The 27,427-nt window shown below is 46.8% G+C and overlaps 1 protein-coding gene across 5 annotated transcripts; it reads left to right on the forward strand.

The window, feature by feature from the left end:
- Positions 1-698: 698 nt before the first annotated feature.
- LOC136430828 (matrix metalloproteinase-21-like) lies at positions 699-27,010 on the forward strand. 5 transcript variants are annotated; one of them, XM_066421814.1, is made up of 9 exons: positions 699-1,111; positions 19,812-20,056; positions 20,732-21,440; positions 21,770-21,796; positions 22,033-22,175; positions 22,323-22,470; positions 23,565-23,828; positions 24,164-24,336; positions 24,893-27,010. In XM_066421814.1, the coding sequence occupies exons 2-9, from the start codon at positions 19,850-19,852 to the stop codon at positions 25,142-25,144; spliced, it is 1,923 nt and encodes a 640-aa protein (XP_066277911.1). In that variant the 5' UTR covers positions 699-1,111; positions 19,812-19,849; the 3' UTR covers positions 25,145-27,010. The 5 variants fall into 5 exon arrangements, with proteins under 5 accessions (XP_066277911.1, XP_066277916.1, XP_066277915.1 ...); XM_066421819.1 differs by lacking the exon at positions 699-1,111 and adding an exon at positions 8,022-8,433; XM_066421818.1 differs by lacking the exon at positions 699-1,111 and adding an exon at positions 12,145-12,291.
- Positions 27,011-27,427: the final 417 nt, after the last annotated feature.

A 27,427-nucleotide genomic window follows, 5' to 3' on the forward strand; every position in this document is an offset into this window, starting at 1 on the left:
CCCGGGCGCGGGCACTTGGCATGTAGATAGCGCTATGATCGACCACCCCTCGTGCACCGACTTTTCCCATTGACCTCTGCCCTCCCGCCTCCTACGTGACTTCTGGTGACGCACTATCGATTACTAATTAATTTACTTCTTTTTGCGGTCTCATGTATAATTTTGAAAGTGGTGTTTATTTTGCCATTATTTATGTAACAAGTGGAGCGTGGACGAGCATTGGTCTCAGCTCGCGCGTGGTTGAGGATCACTTGAGAAGACATGTTATGCCTTGCGCGCCCAAACCTCTGCCAAGAGTTGTTGCAATGAGGAAAACAAATCAGACAGTCCCACTCATACGTCTTGTGTAGGTCAATTTTAAGGCCCTTTACATTGTGCCGCCCGCTACATGCCACTTCCCCACATGTTGTACAAAGCCCGCCGTGAACACATACCGCACGCTTGTCCCCAGTCTGAATCAGAGCAGCATGTTTTCTTAGCTCTGATGCTGTGATGTTCTACACATGCATTGTTAATCCGACGACTTCTCTTCAAAATTAGCCCAACCTCAAAGCATACTTTTCCAGGGAGGCGGGCCGTGGGCAGCGAGCGCGGTCCAACCAGCACGGCCCTTGGAGTGGTTGGGACTTCTCGGGTGACAGGGCCGGCGGCAGGCGCATGGCCTTGCCGAGCCACAAGCGACATGATCGCCTCGGAAGTGACACGATTTCCTGCACACGTCAGGCCCCTGTTTATAAAGAGTAGTAGTACAGGAGCCTGCCTGGTGGGGTTCGCGCAGTGCGACATGGTAGAATAGCTACGTCTGTCGGCTGACGTTGGTTGTCTGGACACCGGCCAGTTTCAGGTGCCACCTGTCTCATCGTACTGCTTTTGTCGGACGATAAATTTCGAGTCCTGTACCGGGAACCTTCAGTCGGGCGAGGTGGACTTTAAAAAGGCAGCAGTCTGGGATCCAGTGGAGGGAGTACTCACTTCCGCGTGCCCACTCTACTGAACTGAACTGAGTTCGTGGAAGACAAGAACCGGACAAAAGACGCAGATTAAGCAGTCAAGAAGCCTCCATCTGTAGTTATCAAGAGAGGTGTTGGCGCAGATAATTCACCGACAACAGGTACGAACTGGCCGATTACACACATCCGAGATACTTGTTACGGCATACTGGTATCATGGGGGTAACATACGGGAAACGTCTTTTTGTTATGTGTGTACAATTATCGCTGAACATGTCTACAGGACAACTCCACCTTAATTCCAGTACGTCAATGTTGGTTGGGGTACATTTGTCTTGGTGATCTGAATTATCATTATGCATATGATATTACCCGTCAACTGTTTCTCGCTTATTGGCGTGTAGTTGAAATACGCCCTACTTCATACCTTTACAGTCGCCAGTCCAATATGTGTCATTTAGGTGGAATGCTGACTTCCATGTTGTGTTCTTTGTCTTCCGGCGCTTCCTCCTCAAATTTCCTCGGCTGCCCTCCCTACCCACGCCCGCTACATGCAGAGGCCATGAGCGCCGTCCAAATAGGCCCTACCCCGTGCCAAGCGCTGTTGGGCACCCTTAAAACAAGCGAGCCGGCCCCATTTGATCAACAAGTCCAACAGGCCCATAGTTCACATGCAGCTAGCTAGCTTCTCCACCAACAGAGACCGGGCCTTTACCTCAGAGACTTTCGTGGCTTACCACCGAGATATGGGACGTCTTCCTTCCCTCGCGATAGCATGCACTTAAGGGCAATAGAAAATTGACATTGGCCAAGAACAAACGGAAGCTTTCAGAAAGTAGGAATTTCGCTAACTGCTAGTATTTATACGTCCTCTGCCCTCCTTGTCGTGGGTGTGATAATATTTACATGTAGTTCTGGCTGTGTAGTTTTACTTCGCCTTGTAAAGTGAGGTTAAAAGTTGGTCCGTCCGTCAGATCGCCGTTTGAAGAGAAGACTGCCAGCGGCGATACGTACCCTCTTGGTGCCTGAGACTGGTTCTCTTCGTGCGAACAGATCTTTAATCTTGCCAGTGCCCGCGGGTCTTGGCGCAGTATAATTGCAGTAAAGCGATTTGATTACCTTAGTGAATTAGTGAAAAAGTACGGTCAACCGGAAGCTGTGACCGGCTGATTGTCAGGGCTTTTCGCGACTCCATTAACGATCAAAAGCAGCTCCGAGGGCTTTCCATCGAAGCCCTGCTTTGCAAAACAACCTTTTGGGAATCCCGGGGACCACTTTCCCCGTCCAAGTTCCCCCGACACTACATGCTCTGTTTCTGCTACAGTACCGCTTGTCGTCACATGTTGACAGACATTACAGATGATATGTGGGCTGATGACAGACTGGCAACCATTTGAAGACTGCATCATTGTCACATTAATCACTCCGGCCATTACTTGTCGTCAGAAAAAGTGTATTATTGCTGTCACCGCACGACGATAACAACGCAGGCGGACTACCTAGTCATTCCACACCCACCGTATACTAGGAATTAGTCGTGCCCAGACCAGGACCCCGCCACTTTAATAACTGTAATCTGATTACAACACCTTGTCTGTGTTGAGTTGCCAGATCGTTTCCCAAGTAACACACACCGATATGAAACGGTTTAAGTGGCGTATACATCGATTCAGTACTACATGTGTACGGTATCACCCACCCAGGGCTGAGACATACTAGCACTAGTAATCATGCTCAGCTGGGCCTTCACTCGTGCACTTTCCGCAACGTCAAAATACGGTACGCTTGGTGACCAGGACCTGGGGTATCTTTAAGTGTGAGAGACTGGGCCTTGGGTACATAAGAGCTGTTTCTGCCCAGGACTCCTGTTGCTCTATAGGGGATTGGAGGCTGCTCGGTTAGCGGCCCGCATGGTCCAATAGCCAGTCTGGTGGATAGGGTTCATCTGGATACAAAGTACGCCACCTCCCTCCCCTCACCTCCACGGCTGGTCTTTCACACCGGGATTTGTAGCGCTGACGTCTGTCTAAATTGTTTAACGGTCCACTAGCACGGACAGACAGCTTAAAATGTGTACCCGCCAACTTTGCAATGTTTTCTGTTTGCAGGGTTCCTGTTGTCGGGAGAACGATATATCAAAGAACTTCTTTGCTTTAACCTCCGTCATTGTTACTTTAGTAAAGCATGTACTTTTCTAATTTGCCATTGCAACGTGTGAGTACAGAGTAGTTTGCATGTGGTCACGTTTTCCCCTTACATCTACGTTCCCGCCACCGTCCCGCTCCGCTGTGACTTGTCAGCCTGGTAGCTTCATGTTTTCTTTAATCTTGGTGTCAAGTTGACAGGTACTACAGAGACTACACGGTAAAGTAGGGCGGCCATTAGCGTCCAGAGAGAGTCCTCGCTTGTGGGGAAAGGGTCAGGCTGGCGGAAAAGTGGACACGGAGGAGTCTGGGCGCTTGGGAGGACGGAATCCACCTGGGAGGCTGCCTAATAGAAATCGTCTAGACCACCACAACTAGGGCCCCACTCAAAACAACTATTCAAGGCACGGTGTGGGAACGGGAAAGAACTAGGCAAGGAAAATCGCAGGCATGCTGGTACCGTGTCCGAGAATTAGATTGAAAATGTTAGCAAATAAACCTCGCATGTGGAACGGAGTTTCAGACAAATGGGCGTGTTTTTCTGTTGGGGAATTTTTTTCTGTTGTTCAGTTTTCTTTGCGTTGTGGAAACATGAGTACAGATGAAGCAAGCAGGTAACCAAACCGTAGACCGCGAGCTAGGCTGTGCTATTGCAATCTGGTCCTGTATGTCGGGACAAGGTGTCGTCCTATTTGCCCAGCGTCTCGGTGGCAGCTTGAAGCTTTCACGAGCGATAGAAGTGTCAATCAGGACAGAGGTCTTACGCGGTCTAGTTGTTTTATTAACCTGCGCCACCTCCCACATATTGCTGCACTGGCCCCTGCAATACAGGCGATATCCATCCCTCTGCTGGGAGCTCACCCCGTGTTCGAGCCGCGCCATTCCAAATACTTCGCTTCAACTTTGACACCAACCCGTGCCTCACACCAAATTCTCTTAATTTTCACCCAATTTCGCAGCAATTTCTGCGCTAATCGGAGCTCTTGACAAGAGACACGGATGTTAAAGCTGTTAATCCCAAGTTGAAGTTCTCGTCGGAGTTAAGTCCACCGGTGGGAGATGTAGACGCCGGCTCGTCTGTTTCATCTGTCAATCATTGTCCGCCATCTCTCTCAGCGGTCCTCAGGCCTATTCCCGAGCTAACCTCCTACAATTAAAACGGTCAAGCTTATTCCTGCCAGAACCCTGAATCTACAAGTCTGCAGTGGATCGTTTCTTCTGTTTCTGCGGTACGCAGGCGTATCAGCCACACATTTGTCATCACTATAAGCCCGTGTATGGCGTGTATGTCAAGTATGATTTGTCTGAAAATTTCACATACGATTGCTGGCTTTATGATTGATTTATACACTCCCGTTAAGTGCCAAGAATTCTAGAAGGCCTGTTGCCGCCCCGTTCTACGTAGCCTGATCCGTTTCATCCCAAAATAGCGTCATTCAGCGTCGTCATCCTCTTGTTTTAGACCCTGATGCGATTAAAATCTCTGGCTTACGAGCGGCGCGTGCTGGAGTTGCTAGGAAATAGGAGCTCGCTCCGGCAGTTGTTTGAATTGTCCTCTGCCCTTGTCGCAATTAGATGCCTTCTTGTCATTCTCTGGCCTCCACGGCTCTGAGAGGATTACCCCGTTATGTTTGGGGATGTTTTACCCCGAAACCACACCAGCGGAGAAAAAGATATAATCCGACCCACAAATATTCCCACTTCAGTCCCACAACAAGGACGCACACTCCACGCCACTTAAAGAACCGTCGTTCCTACGATAACACTGGCCGGACAGGTCGCCGTGCACCTGACTTCGTCCGACAGCTTCTTCTCTCACTCCCGCCATCCTTACTCAGCTAAACCGCTCGGCGTGTCCTCGCGTGCCTGGTAATAATCCAGTTTTGACGTCCTCTGACATTTTTCAAGTCATAACTGGGTGAGTATCAGTTTATTTAGTCTTATCTTTGTTGACCAAGTCGGCTCCGGGTCCGTGCAAGACTCTGCAAACTATGTGGGACACATGCGCACCAATCATGAACTAAAAAAACGCGAAGAGTGAAAAACAGCACCCGTAACGTACGTTTGTCACCGCCATCATCGGCGCCATGTAATGTATGTAATAAGAGGACAGATATCGGGAGGCGTTGCCTAATCCTGTGCTTGTCAGCATATAGTTTTTGATATCGCTAGTAAGTCGAAAACAGTAAGTTACATGATTGAGACATACATTGTATACCATAGGCCTTTCCCCACTGTACTAGATTTTGTACTTGGAGAACACATATTTCTAGCGGTAACAACTTACGGTAATCATTTTATCAAGCAAGCACCATAGTACCCAAGGAATCAAAATGGTGGAAACTTTTATGTCAATGCTGATGATTACATAAGATATGCTGATCACTTAAACACATAAATTTACATATTAATTAACCTAATCCTATTTGTGACTAAGTGCAGATTGGTGAATGATTCCAACGTCATACTGAGCCGATGAGGTATTAGCCGTTTGACATTCTAACTCCGATAAACGGGTGTTGGGAATTTTTCTCAAATACTTGAAAGTTAACTGCTATTTATAGACTAATGTTTGTAAACCTGTGAGTCATGACATGCGTATATTTGCATAAATTTTGATATCGAATGCGCTGACGACGCTTATGACGTACATGCATAACTTCTTATCCTATGAAATAGAGCCAAGGTTAGGCAAATATCTTACTGCAGCTTGTTTGATACTTCACTCGACGCTACATACCACCAGGATTTTTCGACCAGATCTGTCGGAGTATGTGAACCCGAAAAGCAGAACAGTAACCGTCCGATAGCGGAGTATTTGTATCCAGGGAGAGAGATCCCCGGTATGTATTTGATGTTGAGGGACGTGGTTTGAACAGGTGCGGCTGAAGGTGCTCGGGGTGATCCCGGATCGTACCACGGCGGGGAAACTTACCGGAAAAAACGGATTTCGAATTCACTTGTGGAGGGCAGAGATGCTGGAGGTGACTGGTAGCTCTTGGCGGTGCCTGTTTTGGGAATCGTGGGGGAATTTTCTGCGCTGAAGCCCGCAAGGCGAGAGTTTCGTCCAGCGTGAGACCACCTGTCGCTTCCCCTAGAACTTGCCGCAACACCGTTAGTACAGTGGACAGTGGTAGTTCCTCCCTCTAGTCGCCCCTGCACCTCAACACCGTTAGTACAGTGGTAGTTCCTACCTCTAGTCACCCCTGTACCTCAACTCTTTCAAACTTGCCAGAACTATTTATGTTCAATTTTGGGCGCATATTACTACTTCGTAATTAGATGAATTGATTGATAACCCTCAAGCTCATACCAAAATCTTCATCATTAATTGTACTATAATCATTGATATCAATTACAGCTGTTTTAATGAAATCAGTCGCAAAGTAGGAAGCAAGCTTGTATACTCTAGTTGCAGTTACTCTACTCTTTGCAGTGTTTATCGTGATCACACACAAGGTAACACTTGGCAGTCCGTGATAAGTAGATCCTCCAAGCTCAGGCCAGCCCTACCGGATGGCTCTGATCACTGTTGGGCATTCGGTGGTAGATCCGATGGCGAGATATGAGTATTTATTAAGCCCCAAGATCACTTACAAATTGGTGCAAGGTATAACCGTGCCTCCGACGTGTAGTTGTCGATCCTACTTTACAGCTAAGCACGAGAACGAGCCGCATCTGGGTTGCATTAGCCGACCGATTCCGACTCTCTGACATCTGCTGCGGCTCAAGCCTGGCTAGCCGGTGGACATCATCCTCATAATGATGATGAATCTGAAGTCAATAGCTACTGTTGTTTATAGTACGACAAGGCGGTGTTTTTTTGGGGGGGAGGGGGGTGATGTGCTCGCTCAACAACAAGAAAGCGAGCCGTCCGGTGACACGTGCTTGATGTGCCTGTATGTCGTGTCGGTGCTGTATTTGTGACATTACCTGGCGCACATGCATTCTTCAATAAACTAACGCACGCAACCCCATGTCCTAGCACGATCCCATTCAACTCTCGTCATGGTGTATATTTTGTGTTAAACGACTTAACAAGATGATATGGTGTGGTTGAGATAAGATATTATCACCGAGAGAGTCGTAAATTTCGAGGATAGTTTGTTTTACGACCGCCAAGGGGTACCGCTCTAAACCCCGCGCCTTCTTTTCCCTTGTCGGTACAAAAAGTGACTGAAATTCAATGAAATCGTGAGTCCTGGCAGGAATGTCGGCTCGTAAGAACAACCTTAGAATAGCTGCATGTCACAGCAATGAATTTCTTCGAGAAAGGAATCTACATACACTTCATTGACGTCACGCACTCACGGTGATCGGATAAAATACACAAACTGTGAGATCCTCTCCCCCCCGATGTAGGACGCAGCGCGCTAGATCAGCCGGATACTCTGCCGTGTGTGGCCGGGAAAGCAAGGACGGCGCGCAAGAGACATTCCGCAGTCCCGCCGCCCAATCTCGCTGTAGCTGGACTTCCCGCGGGCTTGTCCTCTGTTGTCTCTGCTCGCCACATCAAAGCCGACGTTTCCCTGAGACAGTGCGGAGAATTCGAAGGGCCACCCAGGCAAGGACCTTCGCTCGCACCTGACGGGGAAGCTACGGGAGGGAGGCTGACCATCGGACCGTTAGCGCTGCTGGACCATTTTGTCTCTGGGCTCAGCTGGCTAAACCAAGACCAGGCGAACGGATTAGGAACACAAAGAGAACAGTGAGTCGCCGTGATTGTGACGGTTTGTCTGGGCACATGTGTACGCCAGCCGAGCCGATGCTACAAAAGAGGCCGACGGCGACAGGAGTGTTGCTCAGATGTGGAAACCTCCGCCAAGAAGGAACGGCCGCTTTCTTTGGAATTTCTCAACACGCCAGGGTCGGTTTTGTCTGGCATTGCAACTTGTTGCTTTGAGACATTTTGCGGACGAGTAACCGGAGTATACCTTATGGACGAGTCAGGACGACACTGTGGATGTAGCTTATGTAGGCGGCTGAGTTATTGTATGTAACGGACTACTGCCTGCCGCCCCCATCTTCACAAACAGGCCAGGAACGTCCCGCTAAAACGCACAGGTAAACCCTGATTGCATTCTTCGCACGTCTCCACGGCAACTCGATCCTGACTTGTACGGGCCCATCTCCATAATTAATACGACACAATCACATAGGTGTGGGGTTTGATCCTTTGGACGGCGCAGTGTTGGGGCCAAACGGGATCAGTGACTGACAAGAGACAATGTCTTGTTGCGGTCGGAGAACACCCGGATAACCTCTTCCTCCCAGAGAGTTCCTGCGGACATTTCATTCCGAGGAGGTTCATGCAAAGCCGTGTAACGCTACACCGCCAGGTACGTGAAACATTCTGCATGCCACATTCAACACGGAGGTGCAGTTTCCGTGGGTCTTGTTTGTCCTCCTTCCCAGATAATTAGCCTGTGTCCCCTGAATTCACAATTTCGTTCCGTATGGTGATTAACACAATGAATTATCAACACATGTGGCTTATTGGTATTGTACGGAATTGCCTGTTCAAGACTTAAACATGCTCAACACCGCTGGGCCCAGAGTAGGTTAATATGTGTATGTGGATACGTTATGTACAGGGCGCTAAACACGTAAGCACAAGGAAGAGACAGGTCACAGACTCGCAGGACAAGTCCCCCAGGCTATGATGATTGACAGCTCACTTACACGACACACGATGCGTCGTGCCGAGAGTGTTTTGGGTTGAACTTGAATCGTGGTCTGATATGGGCGTTGTCTCGTGTTATGAAGCTCTAACGTTAGAACTGACAGGTTGCCTGACTTGCATGTCCCATTTTTGAACCGCCCGGACGCGTCCCTCCAGAGAGCGGGCATTTCCATCCGGATACCTTGCCCGTGCGCGTTGGAGGCCTGTACATGTGTTGCAATCTGTATCAGAATATTGCCAGTTTTGTCAAGTGCCTTATATCTACTCTTTCTAGTGTGTAATAAAGTTTAGCCGAGTAGATCTCAGAAGACGTCGTGCCTTCAGAAAAGACTATACACAGTACACCTACTTTCACCTAATTTCTCTCTTCTGTCTCTGGCTTTTGATATCTATGGGCTTTCGCTTACGATCGTGTTCAGAGCAAGTTTTGTCCACAGTCGCTGCATTCTACAAACAGCAATCACCGTTTGACACTGGAAGAACGTGGTCTGCACAGAACTATGTGTCATTCAATAATCTGCTGACCCGTTTGTCCATCGTGGCGGACGCCATTTTAAACACACCTGGATCCTCCTCACCCTTCCATTCCTTAGGTCCCGCTCAGGGCCCTGCTAATTGGACGGATCTCTGGGAACAAAGATGGCTCCGCTCTTTTTGTTCCCTGATTGTCTGCGTTCCCATGGATCTGGCAGCTGGCAATTTCATCCTTGGGCTGCACAAAAGTAGTTACCGCGTAACGAAGTTCGCCAGCGTGCCAGTGATTCACCCTTCTTCGGTCGTTTCCTCCCCATGCTGTAAACAAAAGCCGCGGGGAGGAACCAGACCTCACTGACAGTTCTCAGCGCCCTCTAGTATCTCTCAAAGTAATGGCGTGCGGAAAGATTGCCGTCTTCCCCATCAACGCCACAAAGCCCCCCCCCCCCATCCAGATGGAATTTGCACACAGAACAAACAACGAAAAAGTAACGACTTTTAAGTACAAACGAAACAAACGCTGATAAATCAAACTAGTAAACCTGAGCGGTTAGAAACTTTACACGTACCTAGATATTGCTTTTCAAATGGTTAAGAGAGGATTTTAACTAGCTCTGGCCACAAGGAATTCCTCTTATCGCCCATTGCATAGCTACAGTCACAGGAGTGTGATAGCCCTGTGCTGCAGATCTCGGTTGTGTTCAGTAACTATCGACATGCTTCTTCCATCTAATAATTAAAAAATAATCGAAATAATATGGCATAATAAAAATGGCAATTAGAAGATTATAATGTGCGGTGCTCAAATCTCTTTTACCTGGATACCCTCTCAACCTTCAGCTCAGGAGACAGAACCTTCTCGCCCTGCCACGCTAGGTGCACCTATGGAATTTATCTATTGGTAAAGTAAAACGAACTCTCTGGGAATGAGATCTGCTGGGTAACTGCGCGGCTAATGTCCTCCTAACAGTCGTGGGACAGCTTGGAAACAACTGTGGGTAATCTTCGTTAGAATACCCTCTTTCCGTACGTGCTTTTCAAATCTTCTGTAACCACCTATAGTCACAGGCGTAGTGCAACCCTTCTAAAGCCTTTTCAGGATTTGCGTTTTAGGTGTCTGAAATAGTGTATTGAATGGCCCAATCCCTCTCGAGGACGTGGTCTTTGCTCAGTGGAGGCATGTCTTTGTTGGGCGTACTTTCACTCCTGCGCAAGTATTTTCCTGTAATCTACCCATTCCCAAGCTTACGCAGTGCCCTCATTCTTCCCCAACTGTTCTGTCTGCTTTTCTGTCCCCACAGACCCGTATGGTTTCTGGCATGTTTCTTGTATAAGCGGTAAAACTGCTCTAACGAGGAATGTTTCGTGACTTTTTGGCTCGTCTGGAAGCAAAGGCGTCTTTGTTTTTAGGATTAGATGATGCATTATGGGTAAATCCTCTCTTCCAAAGGAAAAAAAAAGAGGCTTCAATGAGGGATGAGCGGCCGAACAATTGTTTACTTTCCGATGAGGCTGCGAGAGAAGGGCCGCGGCGACGCCGATATGTGGGTCTCCCGATCGGTCGTTCACCTTTCTGCAGACACCCCCCCCCGAACAGATCATATCATCGTAACTTTATTTGATGACAGACACCATCTCAGTGTGAAGATGAATTTACCATGACACAGTATGAAGTCGGGAAGAAAGTCTGAAGCAGTATTGATGGGTCTGGTCATGATGACAGGCCGACGGAAGTGTCGATGGATTGTTCTTATTATTCATAACTTCCTACTGCACGGATGTCATCACACAGTTGCTTTTCGATCAGGCGCGACAAGGTCGACATGAATATTATCTTTATTCATGAATGTAACACGTTACCACCTTGCCCACCCCCTTCGTCGCTCTGTCAACAGGCACCAAGGATATCTTTATGAATTTAAAAAAAGCTAATGAAATGTTTTTAATTTGAGTTATTGTGAAGCAGCCAATACCGTTGATGTACACAAACCCATCCTATATGCCAAGTGCGCTGTTTCCAAAGTGGGGTTAATTGTCTTGTTTGTTATTAAGCCACAGAAAAACGTGTGTTGCACACACAAGAAAGGTAACGCAGTTCTTCAACTCTAAGTTGTTAAATTGCGCCCAAAATCGTTTCTCTCCGGCCGTGAGAACCAAAACAATTGGTATCCCCGACGGCAGTGTCTGTAGTAAGTGGCTTTCTCTGCACGGTAATAGTTCGTGTGATATTTCCACAGCTGAAAAGACTCGGGGTCGCCTATTGTCGGGGATGTATAGAGGACGTCAGCACTGAGATCTGTATGGGTGTAGACGTAATTGTGAGCGACAGCATGACAGGGTAGAAAAAGTGGCATTTTTTATTGTTTGCGCAAATCTAGCGTAATGTGTCCTCCAGGCATCGGCATTTAGCATTGAATCGAGCGGCGTTGTTCTCACGAAAAGTTTCCTGTGTGGGACATTTATGTCGGGCACTGTGTTGGAAGTGATTTTGGGGGAGGGGGACATAATAGAGGCACGGGATGGCCCGCGTGGAGTTTTTTTTTGGGGGGGGGGGGGGCTGCTTCATGCCTGTTGACGGTCTATCGTTGTAGAGATGTCCTCGACCCACAGAAGGAGGCCAAACGCGCTTCACAGTTGACACAGGCAAGTGGAGGGGCACTCTATTATCACATAGGTGCGAATATGGAGTGTCGTAAGCCTCCTTGCGAGATAGCCTGCTGAAACACACCGCCCCATCGTTACACTCTACCGCCCCCAGCCACCCGACTCTCGACCGCATAAATCAGCAATCAGCACGAACATTGAAAACGTCACTGGAAATTATTAAGTATCTAGTCGGGTGGAACCGGTGGATTCGCGGGGTAAATCATCCCCCGAGGCGCTGCTTGCGTCCGAAAGATGGCAAATTACCTGTCGGGTTGACAGTTACAAGTGACAGGGAGACAAGATAAAAAGTCGCTCAGCTGCACAAGGTCGGCAGTTAGCTACCTCCTGTTCCTCGGCTCCACACGTCCGACGGCGCCGTCCGCGCAGGCTCTCGGTAAGTTGGCCCCTCCGTCCAGGTGTGCTTTCCACCGCGCGCTACGCGTGCTGTGCCTTGCTGAGGTAGGTGTGTGGTCTAACAACACTGCTTCAGCGTACCTTTCGTGAGTGCCTCCCGGGTTTGTGACTCACGTCTGGTTTTAGACGTTGACTTCGGGGCTTGGCTGCCCACTGGACCGAGCCGCCACGGCCTAGCCTCCCGTCGGCACAACACTCGGTCCCCCCTCGCGTCTGAACTACTCTCTACCAAGTGTTCTAGCTATGGACCTTGTTATTTATCGTTGTGTGCATTGAAATATACGGACTGAGTTGGATATTGTGGGAGAACTATCTAGGTTATGGTTTGTTTTGGTGTAACGCAAGGCAAGGGGGTCAGTCTGGCTGGCGTTGTCAAGTTGGTCCGACAAGGGAACTATGACGGGTCGGTAGAACCTTGTAATCGGCGGAAAGAAAAGTTTATCCAAATAAAACATTGCTACACCGATTACTTGGCAACAGTTTGCTGTACGGGACCTTGCGGTGGATTGTTTACGTTTCCCCCGTGACAGACAGCGTCGGGGCGATTTTAGTATCAATAACGCATGAGCGACATAAATCACACTTCTGCACAGTAGCCGGGACCAAAACAAACTTCACAAACTTGTCACTCGCCACATTACTGGGCAATGTTTGCTGTTCTCATTATGACACTGTTGTTGTTTTTAAAGAACATTACTGCAGTGTGCGCAGGACTGTCATGTGTGCGTTGTGTGTGTGTACGTGTAAACCAGACGGGGGCACGTTGTCGTCAATTTATGACCTGTCCGCCTCTCGGGTCTTTGGCACTTAGTCGCTAACACCGCGTATGCATTATTTAATGAACTTGCATGATGTACTCCCCCTGCCCAGGCGTATAAATACCATGCACGCCCCGTTGTAGCTTCAATAGTGTGTTTGGAGTCCGGGAGACGGTGACCTCTGTCGTCTACACGTGTGTCAGTCAAACCCCGTACGTGGTCGGACTTATGAAAGGTAGGACTTAACATACGGTCCTTAGTCACTGATCCCAGAGGGACTTAACAAGTTTTTAATGGGCCAATAATCAGTTTGCTTGATATAATTGTGTGGTGACTTCATTTATGGGAAGTGAGGCGCTCGCCAGGTTCCTCTTTCTGTCCAGGTGCAGGATTTTATGTCAAAAGGCTCAAACGTGTTTTTATTCTCCAAGCAGCAGTCGCCTCCGTCTAGCAATAATATAATCTAAGCTTACCGCGCTGTCCATTCGTATTCAAGTCAGTTTTCCCTTGTTACTAGTATTGTTTTGTACCATACAACAAGATGCGTGGTCAACGGGTCGCTGTTTCTCGTCGCTAAAATGTTCTGGTTGAAGGAAACAATCAGAGTCTTCACTCTAGTTCATGTTACTATTGTTTGGCCGGGGACCTAAGTTAGCGGAGTGTCTGATATCTGGTATAGTGTGTGTGTGTACTGCCAATATTATCTCTGATGACGGGATGTGTTGGGGGATTCGATGTCCTCATTAGTGGAAGGGGAACATATGTGCTATTGTTTGTTTACGTCGGTGTCCTTAGTGAGAAGTAAAATCCGTAGAAACAAAGAGTTGCCTATGTCGTGGCACAGTGGCCCACACAACTGCGCCCACCTATCCTAGCATAAGATGTTGACGTCATCTATCTAAATGGTAAGGTTGTCACATTCAGGATTTCTCGCAGTTGTGATTATGAGTTTCAGTGGTAGTTCCTGCAGTAGGAGTACTCCGCTGTCGGGTCCCAACACTCGATCCTCGCCTGCCCCGACACACAGTAACAGCTGGGCCACAAAATATGTGGAATTCGCGTCCCTCCGAATCTAAGATAGACATTTTTGCCTGCATGGGCTATAACCTTTTGTTGAAAGTCGACGAAGGACAGCTATAGAGGAGCAACGCTGATTGTATATTGATATCTTTATATGCCAGGGAATTACTAATGTTTTCATGTAACTTCACTCTGCCAATTTAATTTATTTATTTTTTGGTCGTAAAAGGCGTCCCTGTTTTGAGTGGGTACAAATGGAGGCTAATTACCAAGCAGTAAAGCCAGTTTCCAAAGCCACGATTCCCAGCCGCAGAACGCGCCCGGGCACACAACACTCCCACAATACTATACTAGTAGTGCGCCAATCTTCTCCCGGGACTAGTAGGACGGACCCAAATTTGACGACTGAACTGTGAAACTACGATGGCCTAGTTTCTTGACTTATGACGACGTATTGTTCTTTGGTATGTGCTTTTCTAGGTCTCGACGAGTCTTTAAAAAGAGGATAGTTTAAGTTTATAGTTCATTTGTAGAAGAATTCGTCGTCTTGATCAAACTACGTTAGAGAGAGTTCGACATCCGTCCGTTCAAAACGCTCCTGAAATGTCACTGATAGTACGGTCCGTAGTAAAGTATTATCCTGTCATTCACAAGCACAGAAAGCCATGGATTTAGCGTTCGATCCGATGATAACAGAAAAAGCATTTAGCTTTTGAAAGCCTTGCCTGGGGAAAGGTTCATCATAGCTTTAGTCAAATTCCAAAATCCGTGTCTCCACATTTCCGCGCCCCCACCCTCTCCAGGAAACCGACCATCACTATGGGTGGCAGTCTTGCTATTCGGTTTTATCAAACTTTTGGGAATCTAATTTAAATTTTTCCCTCTAGCGGCGCTCTTTGGATGCTATCAGGGATGAAAGCGACTGCGACGCCTGCAAAAACATGCCCTCATTTGCGATGCACAAGATGGCCGGAATAGCGCCTTATTGAGCAATACGGGGTGTAAATTGGTGCAAATGATCCGATTAGCACCTACGTGGGAAGTGTGCTTTCTCGTGCCCTCTATCACAGTACCAGCAACAGTTTGTACAAAACTTTTTCAGTACATGTATTAGCATTTAATACGGAGACCAATCAAGTAATGATATACAAAAGTGATTGAAAACGCTTTGCTCTTTGTTCCTAACGTTAGCCTTCAGATGTACGTTCTCTCATCATGTATCTATAGCGGCCGCCTCTGCGGCCCGTCCGGTCCCTCTCCTCCCGACGACTTGTGTGGTTCTCTCCCCCTCGCGACCAGCTCGCGGGGCGTCTCTCCTGCCGTGACCCTCTCCCCTTTTGACATTTTCCCATTTTGCGACTCTGTGGGATTTGTTTTGTAAACATTTCTCCTTGCTCCGACCGTTCATCGTTCCGGCTGTTCTCGAAATAGTGGGAGGGGAGAACTGGATGATTTATGCCCTTATTTTGCTTGCAAAGTGGGCAAACCCTCGAAATATTCATTAGCGACTTGCGTCACAAGCCGGCGGGCTTTGAAAGAGCATCGTCTGACATTTGAGGCTCTCAAAAGAAAGTCAGCACGGTCCAGAGTGATGGGCACGCACAGTAGTATCCCCCGCACGGGCTGCTAGAAGGAACGCCAAGCCTTGCTTTGAAATCGCAACAGCTTCGGAAGAAGAACGATTTCCCTGGAAATACTGTCTTACCAGAGCACACTTGTCCCAGGATTACCTCATGGTGTTTGGGTCAGTTTGACGGCCGGTCTTGTTCTGTTCCTGACGTATGTATGTTGTCAGAGAGAGACTCCCGGTTGTGATAAGATGACCAACGCTGTCCTTCGCGTTAAGAACTAACTGTTCTTCAGCGTGGAAATAAGGATTTCGCTATTTCTGTGGGAGAGCACTATTGGTAAGTACTTGTTATTTGTGTGGATCAGTGGCTGTGTCTGTTCTTCAATGATTTTAGGTGCTCTCTGATGGGATACGCCGGGGCATGACACGGGGCGCATGACAAGCCAGACCGGGCACTAGAGTCAAGAAGTCAGTGAATGGAGACACTGTGGCCCTCTAGAGAGAACACTAACCCGGCCACCGCTAAATACCAACTACATTTGAGATGCTACCATGACGCTCTCCGTCTTTGTGGGTCTGCTATTCCTGTGTGCGCAACAATAGCTATTTGGGCGATCCTTACGCAGCCTTGGGCTATTATTAGAAAGTGCAGAGTTCATGTATTGAATAGCGTTCTCGCCGAGCTCCTGCCGGTGGGGTCCCTCTCTATGGACTCCCTGCAGACGACCGGCCCATTGTGTTAGGGCTTGGCTATGACGTAAAGTTGAGACGTAAGCACAGCAAGGACATGTGCCGAGCAATGGGCGAGTGTACGTCAGGCGTCTGACGTGTCGGGGGGCTGGGTACGCAAGGGTGATGCGACCATGCCGCACAGGTTTGTTGTTCTCGGCCGGCTTAATGATGCCTTGTCCCGCTCAAATATTTACTAGACCCAACTGCTTGTCTTCCCAATTACCAACTATCCACGAGAACCGAAGGCTGTAGTTTGAACTACGTGTACCAGTCCCGTAGCTACGTGACTAGGCCCGTCATCAGACTCTAATACCCCCAATCAAGCCATCATTCCGACAAAGGTCTACAAAGGTGTTCAGCGACCGTAGCAAGTGTTTATTCTAGATTGTTGCCACTCATATAAACTCCAGAGATAACGTTATATGGCCCCACTGTCCAGAACCGCCACGTTTCAAACTTTGTTCTGACTGTTGTCAGACATGTTGCACTACTGTTTCAGCTCGCGATTATCCATGCATAGCTGACATACTGGCCATTCGCGGGTTTATATCTTTTCGAGTCGATTCTACCCCGAACCCTTTTGTCAAAGTCTAGCTGCAAGGCCGTTTTCTAAATTCTTATGACGCAAGTTTAGTGTGAGAACATTTCCGTTGAAATAGATTAGCCAATTGGGCCTCTTTCCAATAGAGGACGGTGTCCGACGGTCGCTTGGATTTGTGTGCCCCTTGCTTGCGTGATTTTACGATTGGAATATGTTTTAGTATGATTTAAAGAAATGCAAAAGATCCAGAACGTAAAAGATTCGTCATTTATCTATGATATTCATTGAGCTACCTGCGGGCACAGCCTACAGTGGTAAGGGTGTGTTGCATAGATAATACCTCGCTCCGTTGTCCTAAAGTGGATGTGATGACAGATTCGGTGGACTGTGGAACACTGATAACATCCGACTAATATGTTAGGAAATGTCATCGCCAAGGGGTGGATACATCTCTCTCTCCGATATCCTTTTACATGCAAGGGGTGTAGTGGGGCGGTGATTCATACGTATCCAAACCACGCCATGCTACGAAATATGCCTCAGATTCCGTGTCTGTGGAGAGCACTATGCCAGACTTCCTTATGCAATTGCCTGATCACAGTCGTCGCACGATAGTCGTATGATCGCAAACTGAGAGCATTTTCGGGCTAGACGTGCATGTGTCTATCTATAAAGGTCAGCTGTCTTGTTACTGAAAAGGCTGTCTGTCTAAATTAGAGCCTTGTCTGCTTGAAGATTCTTGGGCATCAAAATGGTTCGACGACCTACGCCGAATGACGGAATGTGGTAACGCGCATTTCTGCAGCTGGTACGTCTCGCGACCAGTGACATCTCGGCTCCTTCTTCTAACTTGTTATCCAGTTTCTGCGATGTTGGTTTTGAGCATTGCTGATAGAATGGAAATGGGAGCCACCCTGTGCCAGGTGGGAGGCACATTGTCATGGGCCGTGCCGAGCACTACGCACAATCGCCTATCAGATTGTTTTATTTTACCCAACGCGTCGTCTATCAGGAGACCATTACGCTGCAAACTTACGAGCCATTTGGAGGCCTCGTTGTACATTTTTTTCGTCAGAGTTCGGAGAATATTGCTATATTCAGATTGCCAGTGGAATGCCGTGTTCCGTGGATGTAGACCGATTGCTGCTGGTATATAGGTGCATATACATGTATACACCTTCACACAACGCCCTTCTAGAGTGGAATGACAAAAGTTTGCCTAAAAGACAGTCTTGTTTTCCCGCACATCGCGTCTGTGTGCTCGGACAGTCCTCGTTAAGGTAGCTGGAGGTACGTGACGTCATCAGATCAATCAAATGTCATTTCAAACATTTGCTTTGTACATTCTTGCTCCAGGGCGACGTTTCACTATGTAAGCTAGTTAACATTTCTTCAGCGGTTACTTCGTCAATGTGACGCCACTTAGAAAAATGGTGCTGGATAGCAGAGCTTAGTTTATATACTTCGGTGACGTCTTTATTTTTGCAGTGTCTTCTTCTGTTCGTAACTAGCAAATTGTGAACAAATGAATCACAAAGTTAGGCGCACGTCTCATGAGAATTTAAGCCATCTTTAACCCTTGAACGTTGTGACCAGGATGAGATTGGCGCCTGGTAATGGCGGCGGGGTCTGGTCACAACTCCTGTGGTATTATAGTAGATTATTCAAGCTATAATCGACTAGATACGTCAAGCCGCCGACAACCACCTGTTGACACGACAGTGTTGTTTGCTCTGAGAAATCGTACAAAGAACTTTTTCCTGGTGTCATTTAGGAGCTTTTTGAGAAAATCCCAGTATTGTCCGATCCCCATCCCCGCTAGTCCGGGCAGCGCAGCGTGTAACCACTGCATACTCGTGAGTGTTCCATCGGTGGGGTGCTATATATCTTCTTTGTAGGTCCTTCATTCATTCATCCACTCACTAACCCACTCACTCATCTCACGCAATCACTTCTGTCTGACTAACATTCGTCCACACGATGCTCATTTTTATCAGGGTTTGAAAATGTCTATATTGTTAACGAGACATGCTTTACGAAGGTCTATAGATCAAACGCTCTATTGCTCTGAGGGCAAATAATTATGCGGCAGCTATTTTTGTTTCCGAAAGATTGCTTAAGAGATAAAGAAAAATGTCCTTTAAACAGGATCGTCCTAAGACAACCCTTTTTTTGTGTCTAAGATTCTGTTATCTTTTTAGATTAATGCTGACAATACGTTCATGGTACAGAGCATCATTTGTATGATGAGCTTGTTAGCGAGAGGTGGTTTCTTCCTCCTTCGCTGAGTATATTGTCTCCAAGGAGGCGGCTAAGCGGTGTTTGGATATGCGGGATCGATTGTGCATAATGCCACACTAATACAACAAGTCTAAGATGACATTTCATCGATCTACTGACGTCATGAACAATTAGAAAGAGATAGCCTTTCAGATTTCAGTTTCAGAAAAGTAAGTGATGCAAAACCAGCTCCTCGAATTTGTATTGCAGTCGATTGCTTGTTGTCCCGGTATCCAGTCTGGTGACGTTTGTTCGCATCTCTCGTGTAGCAAGAATGCGCTTGTCTGGTCCCCATAGCCCTTACCTGGGATCTTAATACCTGACTGTATCGGCCAATCATCTCTGTTACTAATGTCACACCCTAACAAAAATGGGTACTGATAAGTCAGTCGATGTTCTCGTCTTCTCATATGTAGAAAGTCGACACTTCGTCAGCACAGGTTGAATACTAGTATAGAAGGGAATGCCCAGCATACAGCGGACGACAGGCGGGCGGCACAGTGTCTTATTATATTTTTACGTCGGCGAGATCCTTGGGTTACCTGCTGTGTAATGTTGTGTTTTGAAACAGTCACTGACGTGTACTCTGACGTTTTCAGACAATCGCTACTACTGGGTGTGAGTACCGCCATCAGAGATGAACGTCATCAGAATAAGCAGGCTTTCGCTGCCGAGGCCGAACTTCACGACGACAGTGGCGTGCCTGCTGCGCCATGTGTACGCCTTCGTCACTCTGTTACTGCTGGTGTCCGAGGCCGACCGCGTCCCGGGTGGGAGAGGCAGCACTCACACTATGCACGGGATGGTCAACAACCAGCCAGTCCGCAGCATGGGAGATGCAGCGGTACGTAAACCACCTTTACCTATGTAGTATGGACAGAACAATTACCTATGGCGATCTAAATTTTGCTTTCTGCGAAAGACGTTAAGGAAATTCTCATCCACGTTGTCCCTGAAAGCGCTTGCGACGCGTATAAGGGCGGTTTTACTGGTCCTTCCTTCCTTCCTAATTCCTGTTGTACTCAAACAGAGAAAATGTATTTCTCCGACACCAACAACTGTTGGTCCTGAAGGTAACATTAACGATCTTTTATCGTTTGTCCAAGTGATCAGGTAAGTGGTGCCCTTAGTTCCGTGAGACGGATCGATAGGCCCCGTGTGTAGTTTACAGAAGGATAAAGAGCTGCTGCATACATGACGTCATATGATCCAGTGTCAAGCACTTTATTTCTCTGGTGTGTTTTTCTGCTTTTAAAGCACCGTTGGTACCGCAGACCTTGAATAGGGTGACCCTGGAAATTCGGATATTGTGCCTTTCTTCATGAAACATATTCCACAAATGATAATGACCTACTCCATCTGTTGTTCTCGTCTAGATAAAGGCAGGGAAAGACGAGTCGTTTTAAATATCTCTGTGATGTTTTTCTATCTTGATAAGGAAATAAATGACTGTGACATCTTTTTTTTGGTAGTACTTACGTTGTTTCACACTATATTTTTTCCCATTGTCATTCTGCAGAGCTACCTGAGACGGTTAGGGTGGTTCAACCCTGTGGACTGGGAGCCCCAGATTGAGCAGTCGGCGCAGGATGGCGAACCCTTCTTCGAACCCGCAGACATTGCACCAGACCACTACTCGGACTTCCTTGACCCGACCCTGATGGTGGAGGAGGTAGAGGGCATGGGGAGAGACGGCGAGCCGACAGAACCAGTGGACGAAAGTATCAGCATAGAGGAGCTCGCGGTGGCCATCAGCAAGTTTCAAGAGGAGAACAACCTGACTGTGACCGGCGAGCTGGACGAGGAGACCTTGAGTAAGATGAACGAGCCGAGATGTGGCAATCCTGATAAGACGCTGGCCAAAAACCACACTACCCTGAGCAGACTGCTGACACACAGAGGGAACACCTCGTCCAATGACTCGGCCAATGCCGCGGAAGAACCGTCCGCTGGTAACGAGCGCCGCCGTCGCAGCGTCCTTGAAAAGTGGCAGGAAAGGCAGCAACACAGGACTAAGGATAAGCGAGGGTATTTCACTGGCGATTGTATCACGTGGAGACTGATGCAGGAGGGCTACAGTTCGCAGTCGCAGTTGGACCCAGATATGCAGACCGCAGCCGTCGACCGAGCCTTCCGGATGTGGAGCGAGGTCATAAAGCCAAAATTCAGAGAGGACCGGCACACCTTGCCAGTGGACGAGGTGGACATTCTCATTGCATTTGGCAGGGGTGAGTCTTTCTGCTGTACCAAGTTGATGAACATATACTATGCACACCGACGGTTACATTCCTTCCACTTTCCCAAGCCTAGTGTTGACGAATACGTCATTACTTTCCTTATGATAAGCTGTATGCTCATTCTTGGAATACACACCACCCCAACCCCAGTTTTTTTTCTAGATTTTGCTTCTAGTTTGTCCCAAATGTAAGTCACTGCCCCACCGTTTCGTGGAATAAGCCACTCCTACGAAACGTAGAGCTGTTATGATTATGAGTAGAATATTCTGTATCCAAGATTGATATGAAAATCTAATATCCATCATTATCTTTTTTCACAGACCGATCGAACGGTGCAGGGCCGAACGGTAAGTAACTTACTTTCGCTGCTGGTCAAGTTAGATTGTGACGAGCGAATAGCACGGAACTAGCAATGCAGTTACGATATCCTAGACAAGTAACTCACCAATGTTGAAGTAAAAAGATGATAAAGATCAAAATGCATTCATAAGCCGCGAAATTAAGTTTAATCGTTATGGACGAGTGTTTGAACACTAGTTTTTATCGTCTCAGGAGACTGAATCTCTTTCTTTCCATTTTACAGGGAGACACTTGCACTTGGGCTGCTCTCACGAGTTCCAGGGCCAAGAATTCGCGCATGCCTTCTCGAGTCAGATTGCAAGTGTGCACCTGAACGACGACGTCTACTTCACCGTTGACGGCCTACAAGGGATCAGCCTGCTTAGGGTTGGTGTTTTTGTTACAGGAATAGGGGGTGGGGGTAGGGGGCATGTATATGTATGCCTTTTACCTTTAGAAAAGTAATCAAACGAAACATTGACGTTTTTGCATTTCTTATCTTCTAAGCTAACGTTGTGTCCTTCCCTCGTACAGGTCGCCGTGCACGAGATCGCCCATGCCCTGGGTCTGGTCCACCAGACCAGTCCACCTAACTCCGTCATGCTGGCCAACTATCCCACTGATAGCCCCAACTTCGAGATCGGAGTTGAAGACAGGAGGGCGATTCAGAATCTGGGATATGGTAGGTACTGGGATTGAAATAGCCCGTTCTTGCTGTGATCGTTTATATCATGAATATTGGGAAGGAAAGCCGTTAAAACTCTATGTAATGTGAGATGAAAAGTCACATTTGTGGAGGGGAGAAGACTTCGGTATCGGGGATGTTTCAGATATCTCTGCTGGTGTGGAAATAGCAGGGCACCAGCGTCTACTTTGGCAAATAGGATAGTAGTAGCTTCTACATCATTGGAAGTCGGTACCAGGTTTTTTTTACAGTTATGTTGGTACAACGAGAATTGCTTAAAGAAATATTGGTACATTGTAATAAAATACACCACATGGAGACACTTTGACTTGGGACCTTCACCCTTTCGATTAATCAATGAACGCGATAGCTTTGGCACTCGTGTTGGAGGTCAGCTACCAGATCAGCAAAACAACAAAAAACGGGACCGAGCTTTGGCAGTGTTTAGAGAAGAGATGAAAAGGCTGTGTCAGGTGGTGGAAGATGACGTCATCAGAGATCAGGCGTGTGGCAAAGGCAGGCGCCTCTCTACCCCGCCCAGGATCTTTTGTGTCACAGCTAAAAATGAAACCAAAAATCGATAATCGCACTCTTTAAGTAATCTTTTGAACATACGTCACGAAAACGCGGTTTTCGGATCCTGCACTTATTGTATTATCAAAGTTGCGCCAACTGGACAGCCTACAGCTGTTTCATCACCGTAGTACACACGCGTTTCAATGACTCTTTATCGTGTAGAAGGTGGCGTAAATGGGCTGAAATTTGCACTCTCCGTCCACTCTCGTACTCCGCAGGCAAGAAAAGATATCACAAACAAGAGGACCAAGCGGAAACCAATGATACTTAGTCAATGTTAATGATATAGTATACACCGTGTGAAGTCTGGGGGTACAGCATCATATATATACAACAGTATGTTCACTTTCGAACACGGTCATAAGGACGTCAGAAAATATTTACCATAAAATAGGCAGTAAAGCACATGCCCCAGCACATACTATATCAGCTTACTTGTGCTTGAGCATGCTTACCTTGGTTTATGTTGAGACATCAGGCAGCCTAAATACCTTTTGTTCCACCTGTGTCATCAGGAAAATGCGAAGAGCAGTTCAGCACTGTGTTCGACTGGGTCCGCCCGAAGAGAAACAAGGACGGCTACAGGATTCCGGGAATCGCCTACAACACGTACTTCTTCTGGAACGGTCGCTACTCGATGTACGAGAACTCCCAGAGACGAACGCGGTACGGAGACCCCCGTGTCACCCGCGGGGGGTGGCGGGGCATCACGGCGCGTCACATCGACGGTATCGTCCACGTCTGGAAGAGGTACTGGGATGTCCTGTTCTTCTTCGCAGGTGAGGCTTTAATGTTTTTATAGTCTAATGTGTAGATCTTATTTTATGTTTAAAAATGGTGGTGAGATTTGCGGAATCGACAGAAGCAGTGAAGATAATATTGACACAGGGACGTAAAGAAAAGGGCACATGGAGAGAAGGAAGGACGAAAAATGGGGAAGGAAATGAAAGGGAAAGAAAGAAAGAAAGAAATGAAGGTAGAAGAGAGAACTGATGAAATGAAACAAAAGTACATCACGGGAAAAACATTTATAGCAAGTTATCCATGAGATAACCTTATTCAGCAAACACCTCTTGGCTGCACATCTGACCATGCTTCTACCGTTTATGTCCAGGTGACAGCTATTGGGAGTACGACAGCCAGGAGGATCAGATCTACACACACGATGCCAACGGAAACCCCTACCCCAACCTCATCAGGTACGGCTTTCCCGGCATCCCGGACAACATCGACACCGTCTACTTCAACAGAACTACGGGGTACACATACTTCTTTAAGGATCATCTGGTGAGTACTTGTAAGAAACCATGTCATTGGCGCAGTTACACACGGGTATTTCAAGTATACCTACTATCTATAGCTAGTTAGTAGTGTGTCATAAGAACAGTTTGAAAATCCTCCACTGTCGCTAGTGTATATGATAGTTGATAAATAACGTTAATGTTGTGTATTCTCTCAAATAAAACATTCAAAGCTGTTAACTATTTAACGTATATGGATTTTTATATCACACGTTTTATTCCTTTGATTTCAAGTCAACACCATTCAGACATGTATCTGCGAAGTTGAGGAATAACGATTGTTTGAAGCTCGTATGTAATATTTCTATAACGACATTTCACTGACGTTTCAGTCAATGTGATTTCCGGCTAAATCGACATGGAAATTTAACGAATGAAAACTGTCTTAACAAAGCAATTGCGTTTTTAGTATAGTAGAATGATCTCAACGTAAGTTTTACAACATATTTTAGATTCCCATTGTAGATAGCTGAACTTGATTCCGATGCAGGAAATGCTGTCACATTGGGTGTGTACTTATTATGTCATTGCTACCCTTCCAGGTGTACCAGTACGAAATCGAGCGACAGAGAGTGAGTCCGGGCTTCCCCAAGGAAATCAGCGAGGTATTCCCGGGCGTGCCCAACAACCTGGACGCCGCCTACTACTCCTACACCCACCAGACCACGTTTTTCCTGAAGGGGTTCGAGTATTGGGGTATACATGGCAATAACGGACCGATACTTGGGCCCATGAAGACCAACGAACAGTGGATCGACATCTGCGACGTGTGGATGTGGGATCTGGACGGGTAGAGGAGCTTTTCTGTTCTGCATTTTCGCTGCAAACGTGCGTGGAAAAAGTCCGAGATTGTTGGTACAGTTTTTTCTTGAACGTTTGTAGCGCTTGTGCAGTCCTTTTGTTCAGTCTACCATCCGTAGACTTAACAAAGGGAAGGCCTTCGGGTGAAATAGTATAATTTCGGACACATGTAGACAAACTACTAGATCTCTTATTTCCATGTTGTAGTTGTGGTTCAGATTTAGAAAACTACTCTCTCATGGCAGAATTCAGCTTCTTAATTGGCCACTGCGAAAGTTTTTACCAGATTCCTACCACGTTGTAAAACGTACCGAAAATAAACTTCTCTTCGCTCGCATTTTTCCGAGAGAGGCCCGGGCCAAGCGATAAACTTTCTCCTGTTCAGTCATTGTCCTAGTATGGGACATTTTTTTGTGCAATACAGGTTTCACAAAGGAATCGGTCGATTTGATAGAATATTTGGTTGTCTTAGAGACATGCAGGATATGTGTGCATGTTGATTTGTAGTTTTTTTTATAACGAGTGAATAGTTTCTACACAAATGAAAATTACTGCCACTCATAGCTGTCTCTGATAAGGATTGTTACTAATATATGCGGTGTGTTTTCTTGAGTGCTCTTGAGCAAAAATATTCTACTTCCTCATGTAGGTCCACGATTACAATATCAAAACACATCTTACTCCGAAGAACAAAGTTTAAGAGAAAAAAATAATTTCTTTGCAGGTGAAAAAATGTCAACAGTAGAGACACGGGGGTAGTTGTGCCCCAGGCCATTGAGATGGGTCGCCTTACCTACTTTTTTGCTATCTCAGGAATACTTGTAATCATGTACGCGTAATTTATACCACATATATTTTGATAATGATGTATTTTGTATATTTAAAATATCCGCCTCCCTGTTGTGATAATGCACGTTCATGCGGATATCATATTTATAGCCGTGGATGTTGGTGAGGGACACACGACAATTGTCATGCACGAGTCCACGTGAGTCAATGGACCATGTTTTAGAACTCATGGGATCCTAGACACCATGGGGACTCCAACAAGAGTGACAACCATAGACTGTGGACCCTATTGGACCACAGGGATAGGCGCACTGTTGGTGTTGAAGTGTACAATAGGGGGTGTATATCGGGGGAAATGATAAAGTTGTGTGTATGATTGAGAGTGGGCAAGGCTCATTCCCCCTTCTGAAGGGCTATGTATAGATTCGTCTGTTATCGTATATGACTTTGAGTGATTTACTAGTCTTTTTTGTACAAAGGACACGATTATGAGCGTGAATACCTACATGTATGTATGTGTGGATGGAACAGTCTTAGACGTACCGTAAACAGTTTCAAATCTTCAAGTTATGTAAGAACCCGACAAGTGAGTGTTGGTAGTGTACCGGTCCAATGATGCCCTGTGCAATAGTGCCTGCGGAATGACAATCATACAGAAAATCTTTCTTCAAGTTCTGATTCTGTAGCAGAAGTTTGCAGGGCGGTTTAGAGGGCGTGGTCAAACAAGGAGCCCCGCCCATATGACAACAACGACGTTTCAAGTTTAGTTCAAACTTTTCGACGTTAGCTTTTCCTCTTCGCTTGTGGGTTCTTTTCTTAAGCTTATTAGATTACAGCATAAATTATTCTCTAAGATATTATCTAGAGAGCTTTTATTTACAAACGACAACCGACTGGCTACATGTTGTACATGTACATGTCGGGCAAAGAAAACGTCTCATGTCTTTTGTTAAATGGTACAGTATTTTGAAGAGTAATATTTCTATATTTCATCGATTGTACAAAGCGTCATGCAATGTTGTGTATCGCATACTAGTATTCTAAATAATAAAACAGGTTGAAAATATCAATACCGGTGTGTGACTGCTCTGTGGTAAGATATCAGTGATAGTGAAAAATGAACCTTCCACCTCACCTTTATTCCACCACGTCTTCTAGCGACACAACTCAACATTGCAACATCGGATTTGGCCAAATACGTTGTTTAATCGCTGTGCTCTGTGTGTCAGAGGTTTGGAGGATTCAGGCGGACACGGTATCTTGAGCAACGAGTAAAAGCTGTCAGATCATTATAGGACAGAGTCCTGTCTTATATAGCCGGTAGAGGATTCGATAGGCTTAGCAATTGTTTTATGGCTTTCTCCGAACGTTCCACGGGTACTTTTTACAGTGCCACAATACACGATGCACCCTTTTTATCGAGTGTCGTGTTCGTGCTGTTGATCAGCCCTAGGCCCTGACCTCAGTCAAAACGGCTGGATCTTACG

Source organism: Branchiostoma lanceolatum, chromosome 3 (genome assembly GCF_035083965.1).
Source record: "Branchiostoma lanceolatum isolate klBraLanc5 chromosome 3, klBraLanc5.hap2, whole genome shotgun sequence".
Classification (NCBI taxonomy): domain Eukaryota; kingdom Metazoa; phylum Chordata; class Leptocardii; order Amphioxiformes; family Branchiostomatidae; genus Branchiostoma; species Branchiostoma lanceolatum.